The sequence below is a fragment of the Phocoena sinus genome, chromosome 11 (assembly GCF_008692025.1).
Source record: "Phocoena sinus isolate mPhoSin1 chromosome 11, mPhoSin1.pri, whole genome shotgun sequence".
In the NCBI taxonomy this organism is placed as follows: Eukaryota; Metazoa; Chordata; class Mammalia; order Artiodactyla; family Phocoenidae; genus Phocoena; species Phocoena sinus.
Genome location: NC_045773.1, coordinates 42,468,189 through 42,485,300, shown reverse-complemented (window position 1 = coordinate 42,485,300; position 17,112 = coordinate 42,468,189). Strand labels below are relative to the sequence as shown.

General features: G+C 46.5%; 1 protein-coding gene across 1 annotated transcript in view; it reads left to right on the top strand.

Moving 5' to 3' along the window:
* The window catches only part of EXOSC7 (exosome component 7), a 31,530-nt gene that overhangs the window by 763 nt on the left and 13,655 nt on the right, over positions 1-17,112 (top strand). The window contains exons 2-4 of the mRNA XM_032649806.1: positions 7,235-7,336; positions 7,641-7,735; positions 14,032-14,197. Coding sequence (XP_032505697.1) covers positions 7,235-7,336; positions 7,641-7,735; positions 14,032-14,197 — 363 coding nt within the window. The remainder of the gene's footprint in view (positions 1-7,234; positions 7,337-7,640; positions 7,736-14,031; positions 14,198-17,112) is intronic.

The following is a 17,112-nucleotide window of genomic DNA, read 5'->3' as shown; positions in this document are numbered from 1 at the left end:
GCAAAGGTTAACAGACTCCAAGCTTTAGTTGATTGGAGTCTCCGAAGGTCAAAAAGGTCAACATCATCCTTCCTCGGGTTGAGACCAGCTTGGGGTCTTATCCTGTAGTTACCATCCTCTAGCTGGGTGGGGGCCTTAGTTCTTGTATAACAAGTCAAAGATCTGTATCATATTGTTAAGTATATCCCTTGAGGAAAAACTAGGGCTCTGTTTTATCTCAACTGTTAGTTCTTAACTGCTTTTCCTTTTTTCCTGCATTCTTTACGTCCCTCAAGATCATTGATTACAGAGACCTGTTCAAGGGCAAGCATTATGGTCAGGCTTAGATCACAACAATGCTTAGGCCTAAAATGGCTTCTCTTATGTCCAGAAAGCCATGCCTGGTTCTCTTTTTCCGGGGCCCCCTACCCTCTCTGATTACAGTGGACCTGGGATATAAATCCAGATCTTTCTGATTGCAAAGCCCACCTTGACTTGCCTGCCGCTTTCCCTTTTTTAAAATAGGGATTCAAAGGCAAAGGCCAAAAAAAAAAATAAAAAGGCAAAGGCCAGAGAGACTCCCCACTTCTACTTCTCTTTCTTCTGTCTTCTGAAAGCATGTTGGGGAAATAAGGGGGAGGGCAAGTTCTGAACCCCACCATTTTCCTAGACCTTAAATAGTATATTGACATATATTGCTGTATTGTTATCTTTTTAGGTAGTACTTTTTCCCACGTTGGTTCTAAGTTTCTTTAGAACCCTATTTTGCATTTCTTTGTACAACTTTTGTTTTACTAACTTGTATCAAACTGGTTTTTATATTCAGGAATTTGGGGGCAGATGTCAGAATATCCAGAATTAGCATTTAATCCTCTTTTGGGGTTTGCTTAACTAGCTAAATATGTGCTGCTTCCTCCATGAAAAGACATTGCTAACCTCCGTCTTAGCCCAGTGATTCTGAAACCTTGAAGTGCCTTTTACTCACAAAATACAGCTTCGCGGGCTTTACCTGGACCTTCTGAATCAGAATCTCTGGGGCTGGGGCCTGGGAATGGGTATTTTCATAAATGTTGGGAGATTTTGATGCAGTCACCAGACGTTGGGCTATGGGCAAGCCTCTGGCCTGGTTCAGCCTGGAGTCTGCTGCAGAAATCTTTGCCCCCCTGCCTGAGGTTGTTGCAGGAAGGGGGACCCCTTCCAGGGCCCGAGAGTGGGCTCTTGTCTAACACTCGGAAATGAATTGTCTGAGGGGACACACGTGCTGACAAAGCAAGAGACTTCATTGGGAAGGGGCACCCGGGCAGAGAGCAGCAGGGTAAGGGAACCCAGGAGAACTGCTCTGCCACGTGGCTCGCATTCTCAGGTCTTATGGTGATGGAGTTAGTTTCTGGGTTGTCTCTGGCCAATCATTCTGACTCAGGGTCCTTCATGGTGGCGTGTGCATCACTCAGCCAAGATGGATTCCAGCGAGAAGGATTCTGGGAGGTTGGTAGGACATATTGACTGGTGTCCCCTCTCATTTTGATCCTTCCCGAATTCTTCCGGTTGGTGATAGCTTGTTAGTTCCGTGTTCCTTACCAGGACCTCCTGTTGTAAGATAACTCATGCAAATGGTTACTATAAGTTCTGGCCAGGTTGGGCGGTTTCCGTCAGTGGTTCCCCTAACAAGGTCACATGACCTCCTGCATCTGTTTGAGTGAGGACTTGGAATCAGACAGAGCAGGGATCCTTTCCTGGCTCTACCATTCACAGTAAGAGTGATTCTTACTTGAGTAGCTGAGCTAGCTCCCCCCGTGTAAAATCCATCTGGGAGCAGAAAGGAATTGTGAGGAATGATGAGAAAAGAGAATATGGACCACCTGGCATGTGGTCAACCCTGAAGAGAAGTTGGCTCCCTGTCAAGATTTTTCTATCAGAAGTGTGGCTTTGTCCGGAACCATCCATACTATATCCGCAACCTTCCTAGTGACCCCATGTAGGGTTCCGCCTGTGGCTGTTGAGATTTAAGCTCTTTTGATTTGGAGGGCTAGAGATTGTTAAATTGTCTCAAGACAAGGGGGATTTGTGGCCAGGCCTGGAAAGTCCCTAGGCAGCTCTGGGGCACTGCCTTTTCAGGGCTCCAGCATGGATCACATAGACTGTGTGACTCTGCCTGTCTTTACGTCTCTGGTGACAGCCTTACTTCTCTCTGCTGAAGTGTCTCACTTCTCCGCAGCCACTTGCTGTTCAGCTGCCCTCCACCTTGGTACATGCCATCCCCCCACCTTTACTTCTGTGAGGCCTCTCCAGCCTCCCTCCACACCATGACCTGTCAGCTCCTCTTTAACTCCCTTTCGCTCCCAAGTATTTCCCAGATCAGAGATCAGATTCCAAGGAGAGAATCAGTTTCACGCCCCAAACAGCTGGCCACTCTCTGGATGGTATGCCTTTGGGTCAGGCCCTTTGCAAGGTGAGTGGGATCCCATCCTAAAGGAATGCAGGCCCACCCAACAGGCTTGGAAAGTGGAACGAGGACAACATCTCGTTTTGCCTGCTGTGTCTGGGGCCTGGGCCTGCAAAGCTGGCCCTTTCCAAAGTAGGGTGGCTTTCTAGTAGGGGAGGCCGTCTGGTCTCAGTTCTCCTCCAGCAAGCTCTGCACTCTTGGACAAGTCAAAGCAAGGTAGTGGAGGTGGGAGGTGGTTAGCATCGCCTCAGAGGACTACTTTAAGTCTAAACCCTCCCAAGTGTGTTGGATTAGGAGAGCCAACTGACAACTCCCATTAGGAAGTAGGACTGGGTTACCCGGGTGTGAGGAACAGCAACTCTGGGTTGGGTCATCTGTCCTGCCACTCTGTCACAAACAGGAGGTTAAACTTGGCGCCTCAGTGTCCTCGTTTGTAACCTCTCTCCGGGCTGTTTTTGAGGATTCAGTGAGTTCATACGTGCTGCCAGAAGCAGAAGGAGCTGCTGAGCAGGGACTCCTGTGTGCTGCACTGTGCTGAGGATTCTCCTATAACTCTGTAGGGTCGGGGTTATTCCCGCTTTATAGACAAAGAGGCAGACTCAGAGCTGTTGAGGAACTAACTTGCTCAAGGTCAAAAAGCTGGCGTGGAACAGCAGAGTTTTAAATATAGGTTGGCGGTGACTCTGTGCCACACCCAACCAGCAGGGTTGTTGAGATCACACAGGTAACAACTTGAAAGTCACGAGGAGCCATCCTAGCATCCAGAAGGCCTTTACCTAGAAAGGTGCTCAGTCCCCTCTGCTGAGAACAGGGTTCCACTCCCTGGTGTGGTCCGTCACCTGTGGACATCTCTATTGATTTTTTTAATGGAGCTTTCACTTCAGGGCAGCCCATGTTTAAGTGTTCACACATGGATTGATTCCTTAGCTCCTGGGTACTACAGATGAATAAAAATTGTGGTAGGGCATCAGGCTCTGAGCCAGGCCAAGCAGGTTTGGCGATTTCCTAAGCCTTTTTTTTTTTTTTTGCGGTACGCGGACCTCTCACTGTTGTGGCCTCTCCCGTTGCGGAGCACAGGCTCCGGACGCGTAGGCTCAGCGGCCATGGCTCACGGGCCCAGCCGCTCCGTAGCATGTGGGATCTACCCGGACCCGGGCACGAACCCGTGTCCCCTGCATCGGCAGGTGGACTCTCAACCACTGCACCACCAGGGAAGCCCCTTCCTAAGCCTTTTATGAGGAAAAGTGGATTTTTAAAAAGTCCTGTGTGCAGTGATTCATGGACTTTGTTTTCTCCTGTTGTGTGCTTTTTTCTATGAAAAAAATTATACTTTACGTGTCCCTGGAAAGGGAAATTTGTAGCTTTTTTGTTTATCTCTTACTTGTCACCGGAGCCTTCCTGACTGAGCCTTCCCCAGGGGGCAGAGACTGTTTAAAGGCTGGAAAGGCAAGCTCTGGTGAGGCCCAGTTTTCTGACACCCCTCCAGCCGCATTTTGGAACAGTGGGTTGTCACTACAAAGGGTTGTGACTAGAGTGAGTGGTAACTTAAAGCAATAGTGGGAAGCCCTGTAGCCTTGTGGCCTCCCTGCTTTCAGAGTCATCATCACCATCATGAGGACGAACTGGTATAGCCAGCCAGTTCGTCCTTTGAGGGAGGCCTGTGCTGCCTCCTTTGCACAGTGAAGAGACTCTTTAGAATGCAGGAGACTGTGGAATTGGGGTTAAGAGCTCTGGCTTGGAATTCAAGTGCTATTTACTGGCTATGACGTTGGGCCAGCCATTTAGCATCTTTCAACCTGATCCCCACTTGTAAAATGGAATGAAAATTTGCTCTCTTACATTATAGGGTTATTGCGAGGATTTAACATGTTAACTGTATAGTGTTCCTAGCACGTTATCTGGTTGATAGTAAATGCACATTAAATAGTAGCTACTATTAGTTCTTGCAAATAATTGTGGCTCTTTTAATTTATGGATCCACAGAATTAGAGACGCACCTTTGAGGCCGTCAAATTCAATCTCTACATCTACAAATGAGGAAATTAGTCTAGAGGGGAAGGGTTAGGGTTAGGGTTAGGGTTAGTCCTAGGTCAAGCAGCTAGTTAATGGCAGGACCAGGCCTGGAGGCCATGACTGATGCTCCTAGTGACTACTCACACTTGTGCCATACCTACAGTCCACCAAGGACTCATTGTAAATGCTGTTTCTGGGCCAGGTGTTCACTTCCTAGCAGGGCACACCTGGGGGATGGGGCAAGCCGAGATTGACCTAGGATGCTTTCATGTGGGTGGGGGTAGGTGGGGTTGTGACGAGACACAGTTATATAGTTTTGGGATCCTCCAGGGAAGAGAACTCACTCTGTAGAGTTCAGGAGACTCTTCTTCTAGACTTGAAATTCTGTTGCTTTTCGAGAACATGTCTCCCCAGGCTTCAGATAGGGATTGCCTCCAGGGAGGGGATGGCTGGGAGGGGATGTCTTGGAGTCGACTGGCTGCAAAAGGACTTCAACCTGATTTAGGATGTTTATTTTCTCTCCTTTAACAGGAGTTTAAAGAGTTGAAACAAACACGACAGATGGTAGTAGTTGGTACTGTGTGGCGGGAGTATTCAGTGTTTTCCTTTTCTGTATTTTAATTTCTCAAAATAAAAAAGTCAGTCAGATATGCAGTGAGCCAAGCAGTTTAAAGATAAATCTCTGACAGATACATACTTCAGAACAGTGGTGGCTTGTTTGTTTGGTTTTGGTTTGTTTCTTTGGTTTTTGTTTTTAACATTTTGAGAAGCATTAATCCCTTTGAGAATCTGATGAGGCTAATGATTTTTTTGCTGAAAGAAAGAGCTTTCAAAAAATGTTTACAGAGAATGAGGACAATCTCTATGAGCTGATGTGGAGTGATTTCCTGCATATGTATTGTTAATTGTTTAGAAAAAGAAGCTACGTGTAAAAGAGTATCTGTAGTATGCCATATTTTATCAAAAAAAATAAGGGATATTAAAAATACTCTTATCTGTTCATTTGTGGAAAGGAAGTACATGAAAGATGGACTGGGAACTAAAGAGATTGGTTACCTGCCTGGCGCTGGTGGGAGGGGGTAGGAAGGTGGGGGGGCGGTGAAAATAGGGATGAGGGGTGAGTGACATTTCTCTGAGCACACCTTCTCTGATAGCTTTCACTCTTAGAGCCCTGGTGATAGTAATTAAAAGTAGCCAGGATGTGGGGGACCCAAAATGGAACCCCAGCAGTTACTAATGAACTGGCAGGGGTACAGACGAGTAACAGAGGCACAGGAAGGATGGGGAAAGACAACTGGAAACAATATTTTGAGTGGGTGCTGTAAGGCTAAAGACAAAAAGAACTCTGCACAAATACTGTATTAGTAAATTTGTTTTTCACAGGGGTATGGCGTAGTAATTCTGAAACTACTTTATGTATATTACAGAGATTTAACAAATACATAAATACATTGTAGATAATGAGAGCCAGGTTCCTCCCTGTCTGAGAAAGAAGTTACAAATAAGACAAGGAGGTAGGTTAGAACCAACTCTCAGTATGAACACATGACTTTTTAACAGATATGTGGATAGATACAGAAATAAATATAGGTGTGTGTATGTGTGTGGGTTAGTACACATACGTATATTTTCTAGCACTGTTCTACTGAGACGATCTAGAAGCAATGATACCCCTGTAGCAATGAACCTACTTAGCACCCAGATCCTGGTTTTTAAGTACTATTCTGCAATGAAGGGAACCAGGGCTCCTTGGAAAAAGGGCTGATCCCAGGGCTGGGGCAGGTAAAATACAAGTGGCTGGAACACCTTTTGTTGTCAGAAGTAAGGAAGTGCTCAGAAGAGATTGGAGACATGTTGAGAGAATGCAAGAACTAACCCGAAGGAGCTCCCAGTGGCCAAGTCTGGGACACTTGGAGCAACAAGATAAATAATGGAAGTACTGGATTACAACCACAGCATAAAATAGTTATTTATGAGTTATACCAATAGAAGTAAATAATTGAGTAAGTAAATAACTGGGGATAAGGCCAGGCAGTACGTACACCACCCTGAAACCCATCCTCTGTAGCAGGGGTTGGCATACTTTTCCTGTGAAGGACTAAATAGTAATGATCTGGGGGCTGCAGGTCATGTGGTCTCTGTCTCAGCCCCTCAGCTCTGCTGCTGTGGTGTGACAGCAGCCACAGAATACCCGAGCGAGTGGGCACGGCTGTGTTCCAGTAGAACGGCTTATGAAAACAGGCGGCCTGCAGGCCTAACTTTGTTGACCCTGTTCTAGAGCATGCCTGTTTTAGAAGATCTTTTAGAAGATACCAGTTAGTTGTTTTTAGCTATTTACAGACTAGATCTGATTGATTGGGTTTGGGGGGTAGGAGGGCTACAGCCAAGACAGTTGTACCTGTATCTCTGACAATCCATACTTCTTGTGACTTCAGAATTGCAGATTCGGAAAGAGACATCTTTAATTTGTCTGTTCAGATTTTGTTTGTGTGTGCCTGTTCTGTATAGTGGTACGTAGTTTGGACTTCGTGCTCCGACAGACCTGGGCTGGAAGCTGAGCTTTGCTGTCCCTAGCTGTGGGACCTTGGACGTGAGTCGCTTAACTTCTCTGAGTCTCCATTTCCTCATTTGTAAAATAGTAATGTTACTACCTATGAGGACAGAATATTTGGATGAATCACTAAGAGAAAAGGAGTTGTTGTACCACATATTTCTCTCTGGGGGGAAAGGAGTGAGTCAGTTGAACAGTCTGTTAGAGGTTTAGTATTATAACCTGAGGATTTTGATTGTTGCACTCAGGAAGACCTCCGCGTGGATGGCCGTGGCTGTGAAGACTACCGATGTGTTGAAGTGGAAACTGACGTGGTGTCCAACACCAGTGGGTCTGCCAGAGTCAAGCTGGTGAGTACTGTGGCCACAGTCTGTACCCAGGTGGAGGAATGGGTAGGCTCTAGGGAACCAGTTGCAGGCCCCTCTGGGCTTTTGGAGTGCATATTGTTCCAAGGGAAATCTAAGACCCAAGCCAAACTCTGGGAGGGGGTCTGTATACATCTGAAGGACCCCTCACCCTCTCAAAGGGCCACTTTCCAAGTCCCGGCACTGATGGTAAGCGAGGCCCCTCGAGGCGTACATCTGGGAGAGGAGGGGGTGGTTGGGTGCCTGGCTGCCTGCCCTGAGTGAGGACCCTTCTTGCATGTGTCTGCAGGGTCACACAGACATCTTGGTGGGAGTGAAAGCAGAAATGGGGACGCCGAAGCTGGAGAAACCAAATGAAGGTTACCTGGAGTTCTTTGTTGACTGGTCAGTACTCTGCAGAAGTTTTTAAAGAAAAATGCTTTAAAAGATAGAAGATTCAGAGAATGAACCTCTGGTTTCTTGTTGAGCCCACTTTTATTTCGTATTTAATCATCTTTCACCAGCCAGCAGGTATTTACTGAGTTCTCCTGTGTACCAGGCACTGGGAAATGTGAAAGGAGGCCTTGGCTCAGGTCCTGCCCTTGTCCTAATCAGCTGGCCCTCACTGGGCTTCATTTTCCCTGTCTGAAAAAGGAGGATGTCTGCCAGGCAGCCCGGCACATGGTAGTTATGAGAGTCAAATTAAATGATGTCCTGTTTCTCTTCCTGCTCTAGTTTTGCAGAAAACTTTTCATGACTTGCTTGGCAGAGCAGGGAGTAGGGCAAGCCAAGCAGCCTGACAGGCCGACGGGGTGGCAGCTGGGCAGGCAGTGTGGGTACTGGGAAAAGCAGAGACTCTGCAGTCTCTGCAGCCAGCCAGCCAGCCTTGTTGCTGGCTTCCTTCTCTGGCTAGCTGTGTGACCTCAGGCTAGTTACTCAGTCCCTCTGTGCCTAAATTTCTTTATCTAAAATATTGAGATAATAATACTGTTGTGATGATGAGGAAGCGAAGTAATGAAAATAGAGTGAGCATCCAGCACAACGACTGGTTCAGTGGACTTTCAAAAGTGTTCTTTCTCTCCCTCGTGTTACCTCCCCTTCTAGGGGTTGGGGCTTTTTATCGGGTTGCCAGCCCAGTCTCATCTTCTATCTATAACTCCTCTTCTAGCTGGGTGGTGACAGCAGACCTTCTTGAGGTGGGTAAGGCTCTATCGGCTCGTGCTAGGTGCAGGTATATAATATTGGTACTTTACTGGGAGGGGTGGCAAGACCACCCCCCACATTCAAACATTTCCTGAAAGGACTCACAGGACTTAGCATAGAGCATGGAGTTGTATTCAGAGCTATGATTATCACAGAAATGCAGCAACACGTGTGTGATGATTCTGCCTAAGAAAACGCATTAGAGACTCAGCACCCAAGATTTTGATTGGGGCTGGTCACATAGGCACCCTCTGCTTTACACATACCAAAGTTCCAGACTCCCAGAAGGAAAGCAGGTGTTTAGCATAAACCACGTTATTTGCACAGACTAGGCACAGGAGACCCAGTTTACTGTTGACTGAGTCCAGTCTGAGAGCCAGGTGCCAGCTGAGGACCAACCTTGCAAGAAGACCCTTCTAAAGGTAGCAGCCTTGCACCTGCAATGTCAGCCCTTTTCTGCAAAGATGGTAACCCACATTTGCACAGCGAGTTACAGTCTTCCAGTCTTCACTTCCAAACACAGAAATTGATCCTCACAACACTCCTGAGAGAGAGATGACAAAAGGGGTTCAGAGAGGGTAAGTGACTTTCCTGGGATCACACAGCTAGTAATGCCAGCTCAGGTCTATTCAGTGCTGAGTCTTTGCTCTTTCTGCTTCATGTAGCCTGCAGGAGCCAGCTTTAGAGGGATATCCTGCTTAGAGTTTTCAGAATGTGTCTGCGTTCATCTTTCTGGCCAGTTTTCCTTCCAGCCCATCCCTGCCCCGGCCCTGGCCGCTCCAGAGCAGTTTCCTCTGTTTCTGCCCAGCTGCTCTCAGCAGTCTGAGTTGTCCAGTGGAATTGGCCCATCCTTTAAGTTGCTGTGCATGATGGTGAACTTGTTAAGGCCTCCAACTTATCCTTCCTTTGCTTGTGGAGGAAGAAAAAAATGCCTCTCCTGCCTGATTCGGTGCAGTAAACAGTCACTGAGGAGCAGACGCCATGTGTTAGGGGCTGTAATTTGCTTTCCTTTGCTTCCTCTTCATTATCCTTCCGCCTCATTCATCTTAGGCAGACCAAAGGCAGTCAGCCCAGCCACACCAAAGAGAGGGTGTTGCACTCAGATGCTTGGTATAGGAGACACGTTTCATTGTGGCTCTGTGTCTGAACATGACTCCAGTTAGCCTGCTGCTGTTGACCCTTTCTTGTCCCAGCTGTAAGAGGGTGGCTCCAGGGTGAGAGGAGCCTTTGAGCTGCCTCTTCCCAAGATCTGGCTTCTAGAAGTAAACCTCTTTCTCCCGGCTGAGAGTGGCTGCCTGCTGGTCTCTTTTTCCCCTTTGTAAGTCTCAAGAGAACCTCACCAGGCCCAGAAACTCCATTTTCCAGGGAGTTCTCCTGAGTCTGTTTCTCAAGGTGGCACCCTTCGGTGTCTTTAAGTGGCTCAGTGCGATCAGCCCAGCGGGTAGAATCACCATGAGAGAGTCATACAACCCCATTTTCCTGCAAAGAAGAGCAGGTTACCAAGCACCACTGGCTGTCACCTTTATCAGAACCTCATTTGCATATTCAAGGAGCAACTCATAATTGTGTAAACAAATAAACCCCTTTATTTCAATCCAATGAATAGGAATGGCTTCTGGGCACCTGTGGCTATGCCCAGCCATAAGGGTGCTGCCCCCAACCCCATCCGGGCCCCAGGCGTGGGGCCTCTGCTGGAGAGCTCAAGGCATGCACCCATCCACAGGCTGAAACAGAGTTGTTACCCAGTGGGAGGAAAGTTAATTGGTGGGGACGGGGGGGGGGGGGGGGCCTCCTGCCTGACTGAGCCCAGCTTGACTTAACTACTTACTAGCAACTTTCATGTTTTAATTATTTAAATTACCAGTGGTAATTACCAGAGAGGTCACAGAAAACGAATTGCTTTTCTGCTAATTCCTTCTACTTCTGTTTGTCTACTTGGAATAATATATGGAGCCTGGTGTAGACACCTTCGCCCACCCCAATGATTTTCCCTGGGTCTTAGAAATGATGCCCTTAGGAAAGGGTACCCATGCCACAGACCCTGATCCCCATACCAGTGGAGGAGTAAAACCTTGGGGTTCCTGAGATCTGCTCCAGAGATGCCTGGCAGCACTTTGACTAAACTGCGAGCATACTCGGACCTTCTAACTCCTGTCTCTATGTCTTTGTTTTATTAGTTGTAGCCTGAGAGTAGGCCATTTTAAATAAGAGGCTTGAAACTTTGGGAAAGATGGTTTCCATCTAAAGCCCAGAAGGTAAGAATTTAGTGAGCTGGTGTTTCACTCTGGTTACCACCATGTGGCAGACCATCAAGTCACTTCTTGGCTCTCTGGCCACCATGTTTGGTCTCTCAGAGAGGCTGTGGGTTGTAACCGGAGGAGGTGAGGAGAACACGTTTCGTTCATAGACATTTCAGGGTGCCCGGCACTTGTCAGTTCTCTGGGATCTCAACTACTTTTAAATGTGACCACTTGTTTTTTTTCACTAATATTGAACTGGAAGCTTCAAGCCCTGAATTGGTGGGTGGAGCCACTTGATCTCTGTTCCTTACCTACTTCGTGTGCTTGAAGGGGGCACCATTCTCGGCTGAAGGGCTGGGGGTGGGGGCAAAGCAGAGAGGCAACCTGCAGAAGTCATTTGAGGCTCGCTGTGCTTTGAACGTCTCCAGAGCTAACGATATAATTCTCCCAGGAACTGCAAACAAGGGCTTACGATGCAACACTCAGAATGTGCCACTGTTCCCATACCCATTTATAGGGAAGCTTTTGCAGGCTCAGAAGTGAGCACATGTGCTCCCTGAGGAATTGGGACCTACCTGGGGGCTAGATGACTAGAGGGGAAAGGCCCGGAGTCATCCCTGGCCCAGGTACCTACTAAATCACTTTTTCTGCTGTGGGCCTGGCCTGGCCTGGCTGTAAGCCTTCACAGATTTGCAGGCTAGATTGACAGCAAGGGAAACAACAATGGGCCTAGTGTCTGAAGTCCTGTTCCAGGTAGACATGGCCTTGATCTCAGCCTAATCCAGTTAAACCAGAGATGTGCCAAGCAGGAGGAGCACAGTTGAGGTGATAAGTCAGGAGGTTGGAGAACTGGGAGGGGCAGCGTTCCCAGGATTTTTTTATGTTTATCCAGCTCAATAAGCGATTTCCCAACAGCCCTGGAAGAGGGGCTGGGTCATACTTTATGAAGGATCTGAATTGGTTTTGGTAATTGCAATTATAGAAACCACTTGTTTTGTGCCCAAAACAAACAAACAAACAAACAAACCAAACCCAAGTATATATTCCTCTACTGAAAGAATATATCGTGATGCCTGCGAACAGGAGTCTAGGATTACCAGCCTGCATTCTCTCGCTCTCTTTTTTTACTTGGCACTTAATAGAGAAGCTTTTTATTTAGGACTCCCTTGGTCTGCATTCGTTGACTCCAACATTTGTGGTCTAGTAATAAGTCCCAAGACCAGAGCACCCATTCATTACCTTGAGGCATAAGACAGACCCAAGGAGCGCTAACCTGACTAATGTTAGGCTACAAGCCAAGCATGCTGAATTACACATTCAGGGAGAGTCCAGAGCAGGAGCTTTCCGTAGTCTCCTGAGCATCTAAACCTTCCTTTCTCTGGCCACCAGCTATGCTGAAAGAGCATAGCTGTATTTTAAAAAGGAAAAAAAAGAAAAACCTTTTAAAATGGGAAAATTTTCCACTTTAAACCAGCCCAGTGTCAAAAAAAACCAATGGGGGGTGGTTTGGTAGGTAGATTATTTAGCCGATTGGCCTGGGAAGTTCTTAAACCATCCCTTCGGGCTGTTAGTGCGTCAATCCCCAGTAATTAGCCCCTCCCAGGAGGATGTGGCCCACTGTAATCAGGGAAAGGTCAACATTTTAAGCATAAGCATCTCTGCCTGGATTTGTTTACACAATGGTCTATTTAGATGCAGTTTTTAAACACTTAAAAGATGGGACTTAATGGCTTAGCGTTTAAATTAGAAACAGGTTGTCTTTTGCTAGCCCTGCAAAATAATGAACTTGGTCTCTAGTGACTTGATTATTTTACCATAAATGAGCTTCTTTTCATGGCTTAGTGCCCGAGTCTGGCAGAGGCAGTGAGGGAACAGTGAGGTTGCTATGACAGTAATGAAGTTTCTCATAGGGGTTTTAAATTGGGGTTCTGCTGGCTCGTAGTAGTAAGGGAACACTATGAGAGTAGCAAAGTTATTATACAACGATACACTCTCATTGTTTTAGGATTCATCTTACATCTGTATTAGAATGGACCAGACAAAAGGGACACTTAAATATATTAGGTGAGGTTTCTTTCAGCATTACACAGACGGGGTGGGTACAGCCTGGAGCCTTCACATAGGTTTTGCTTTGCCTGGAATCCCCTTGCGTTTCTGTGGTCTGACCAGCTTCTACTCATCTTCAGGTTCAAGGACTCCTATAACCCTCAACACTGGTTGACATCCCTCTTGACCCCCCATTCCTGTTTGCCCACTGTCGTGTGACTCCCCCCAGGAACTGGAATTGCGGACTTAGGGTCTGCATTTGCCTTGCTCAGTCTCTAGGTCTCCAGTGCCTAGCACAGGGGCCCGGGACCTTCCAGGTGGATGAGGACCAGAAAGCTTCAATATGTGATTTTGTAGAGACCATACTGAAACAACTGATTTCTTATCTTTCTAGGCCTTATTTATTACAATAAAATGATTACTGGAATGTTTGTATATGTCACAAGTGTATTAAGGATTTGTTTTCATTAAGCCAGAACCCTCAAAAATTTCCTGTTAAACACTTTGAGTAGTGCTTAGGGTGGCGAATGTCAATGCTTGTTAATTCTTTGTTGAGGTGATTTGGCATAAAATTAAAGAGGCTAAAAAGGAAAAAGTTTTCTCTAGAAAAATGAAGTAAAAGAGAGAACCTAATATTTAAATCAGCCAACAGTCTTATTTTCCTGCTTTTCAGTACCATGATAATCTAAAGTTAATAACATAACTCTGACATACTGTTATATATATATCTTCTAAATCATTCCAGGAAAGTTATTGTACCTACATTGTGGTTTTTGTTTTGAGAGTATCATATCATCATCTAGGGATGGTGTATATAATGTAACCCCTCTGTAGGCCAGACTGATTCTCTAGGCCTCTCTGGGCCTGCCAGAGAAGAGTCTTTATTATACCCTCAAGATATGAGTGTTCGTTATTACTGGCTGAGGTTCATCTTACCAGCGTTCTTGTTTCTGTTTGGATAAATATGGCTTCTGTAGAAGTCAGTGGGAACTCCCACCACACACACTGACACATCCAGAACATGGTCCTGGCCTGGCTCATTGCGTGTGTCTAGAGGCTGGAAAAGTGTCAGATGTATCCTTTCCTCATTTCAGTGACTTTCCTCATAGTCCTGGTTCTTCTAGCATCCCCCAGGGAAACTGGAACAAAGCCTGCCCTTTTGCTCTTTGCATTCGACAAGACTCACCCCTTTTCTGTTGCCCTTCTATATAGTTCAGCCAATGCTACCCCTGAATTTGAAGGTCGGGGAGGTGATGACCTTGGCACAGAGATTGCTAACACCCTCTACCGGATATTTAACAACAAGAGCAGCGTCGACCTGAAGTCCCTGTGCATTAGTCCTCGGGAGCATTGCTGGATTCTCTATGTGGATGTGCTAGTAAGTATCACATTGCTGTACTGGCCATACTCTACCTTTGTTGGAAGCCAGTTGGCCTACTTTCCTCCCACTGCTTTTTCCGTCTTCAGTCGAATGCTTTCAATTTCCAGGGTGAGGTTAGTTGGGAAAAGATTGGTCTCCTGTAATAATTTTAAAATTAAATACAACATAGTAGTGCAGGTATAATGCCATCTTACAGTAAAGTTACAGTCATGTCATGGTAACACCTAAAATTATCCACAGAGGCTGTCGGGGAGAAGAAAACAAGAGATGCTCTCTAGATGGTGCCAAACAGAGTTGATGGGCAGAGTTTAGACAAGAAGGATAATGGAAAGATGATGAGCTCTTTACATGCATTTTCATGTAACCCTTACAAATGTTTTGTGAGTGGGCACTTGTTTTCCCCTTTTATAAGTGAGGGAACTAAGACACAGAGAGGTCAAGTAACTAGCCCAGGAGGTCTCAGCTTGTGAGTAGTGGTACTGGGCCTCAAAGCCAGGTCTGATTAGTGCCAGAGCTGGCTCGTGACCTCACCAAGCCATCCTCCCTCGAAAACACCCTGTAGCCCAGCTACTCTGAGTCCCTCGTTTCCCGAGTGAGGCCCCTGAGGCCCTGCCTCCTCCCTCCTCCAGAGTCTGTGCCTGCAGGAGTCTTTCTGGTCTAGCCCTCCATTTCCTTCCTGGTGCTTCCCTCTCAAATACTCGTCTGCCCAGTTTTTGGCGATTGGCAGTAACTTTTCTTACAGCTGTGATTAATTTTGCCAGTCTCTTGTTCATGTACAGGCTTTTGTTGGGTCTATTTTATTCCTTTTCATTTAATTTTATGAACCTTGAGATTAGTGGCTACATCTTCCACTTAATATTGAGGGCACAGGGCTAAGCCAGTGACCAAACAGGTTCTTTAATGAATCTGAAGATAAAGCCCATCTTGTGGACTGATAGTGAACTTCATGCAAGGAACAGCCCAGCTGTCTATAATTGTCGGCCCTGCATGAAACAGGGCAGGGCTTTCTGGATACTTTTAAATTAATTTGATAATAGATGGGCACAGCTAACCCAAAGAGAGCTGTGCTTACTATTGTCTAGCAGGTTAGGGCTGTTCTGAATGCTGATGCTAATGGGTAAAAATAGTGAAATTACAAGTCCATTTGCTTCTTCTCATCTCTGGTAAGCGGGATGTATTTGTAGTTTGATTCCTACCAAGCAGGTAGTTTTACACGTCCTGGTTTTGAGGAGGCGGGAACTGGCAGCCATTACCGATAAGAGTCAGGCTTCATAGCTGCCCAGGGAGGTGCAGCCCTGCACACTTGTGGTTTGGTAGGAGGCTGGCCTGGTGAGGGGGCCTGATGCTCTTTTGATTCAGGCAAGAAGCCTGTTCTCTCAGTGCAGGCTCTTGAAAAACTGGTGAGCATCATAGGGACGTTATCTCAGCTTAGAACCAGCATGCTTCTTCCATGAGCAGGGATATATGGTGAGCAGGAGTGTCTCGGGTGCATTGTGTCTTGGTCACCTGCAGGCCTTTCTTTCTTTCTTTCTTTCTTTTTCTTTTTTAATTTTTGGCCACACCCTGCAGCAGGTGGGACCTTAGTTCCCTGGCCAGGGATTGAACCCACGCCCCCTGCAGTGGAAGGCAGAGTCTTAACCACTGGACTGCCAGGGAAGTCCCAGGCCTTTCTTTTTAAGACTTTTTGCATTTGGATTTCTTCTCTAATATTTTTTTAAAGGTTTTACTTATTTTGGAAGAAGATGTGAGCTTTTGAAATGTTGTCGTCTTCAGAAAAGTTTTTAATGAATTAGAAAAGCATTTTAAAAATTATATTATTAATGAGGTAGATTACTTTTTGTCATTCACATAATTGCTTTCTGCCTTGGTGGGAACGTACTTCATGCATGTGAGGTAGGAGATAGGCTTTTGTTTGGGGAGTAAGTTTTTGTCCTACATCTAAAAATACATTGAATACATTGAGTCCATGTTGAAGCAAAATGGTGGAAATCCAGTCCTATCACTGGGATTGCAAAAGATGAATCTCCTGTGATTTATTTTTACCAACTGGTCTGGGTAGTCCTCAGGCAGAGCCCATCTTTCAAACAAATATTCACTGGGCAGCCTTCCATGCTTTCATACTTTTATTGCAGGCACAATTACTTGAAACCTATTATAGTCAGATGATCCACCTGTTTCCAGTATTGGTTTTTTCCCCAGTTGCACTATTTTATGAGAGTAGAAATTTACCATCATGGAAACTTCATTCATCTTTGCTCTTCACAGTTCTTTAATGGCATACTTTTTACCCCAGGTGGGATAGCTTTGGACTTCACTGCACTGACGGTGTACAGGCGACCTTTGGTGGGGAGGTGGGTCACAAGGCTTGTCTTGCGAGGGGCCCCAGGAGTGGTGATGAGACCCGCGTGTGGTCTGTGGCACTGGGCATGGGAGGGAAGGTGGAGTGGAGGAGCCACTGCAGCAGCCGGCAGTGGCTGTGTGTGGTGCCAGGAGGTGCTCAACACGGGTGTCTGAGAGGACAGTGCGGGGAAACCCAGGAGGAGCAGGATTTTTGTGGGGAGGCAGGTTTTCTACTTGGTACGCTGTACTTCCTAGCAGTATGGTTTGGAGGTGTACCTTATGAAAAGAAGGCCGTCATCCTCAGAGGCTAACAGAATAAGTTGTCTTGTTCCCCTAAAAGAGCCATTGTAGTATTTGTGCATCTGACGGGAGGTACATCTGTGACCAAGTGTGTCTTCCTTCCCCTTCCTCAGCTCTGCTCCTGCCCCACCTCTGTTACAGGAGGGGTTTTCTCCTCAGCGAAGGTGGACACCTATGACCTCTCTGGGACCACAGTCCAGTCTCTCTGTAACACTAGTTGTCCGGCACCTCCCCGTTTCCTCCCAGCTCGAGTAGGCCTGTTCAGACAGCCC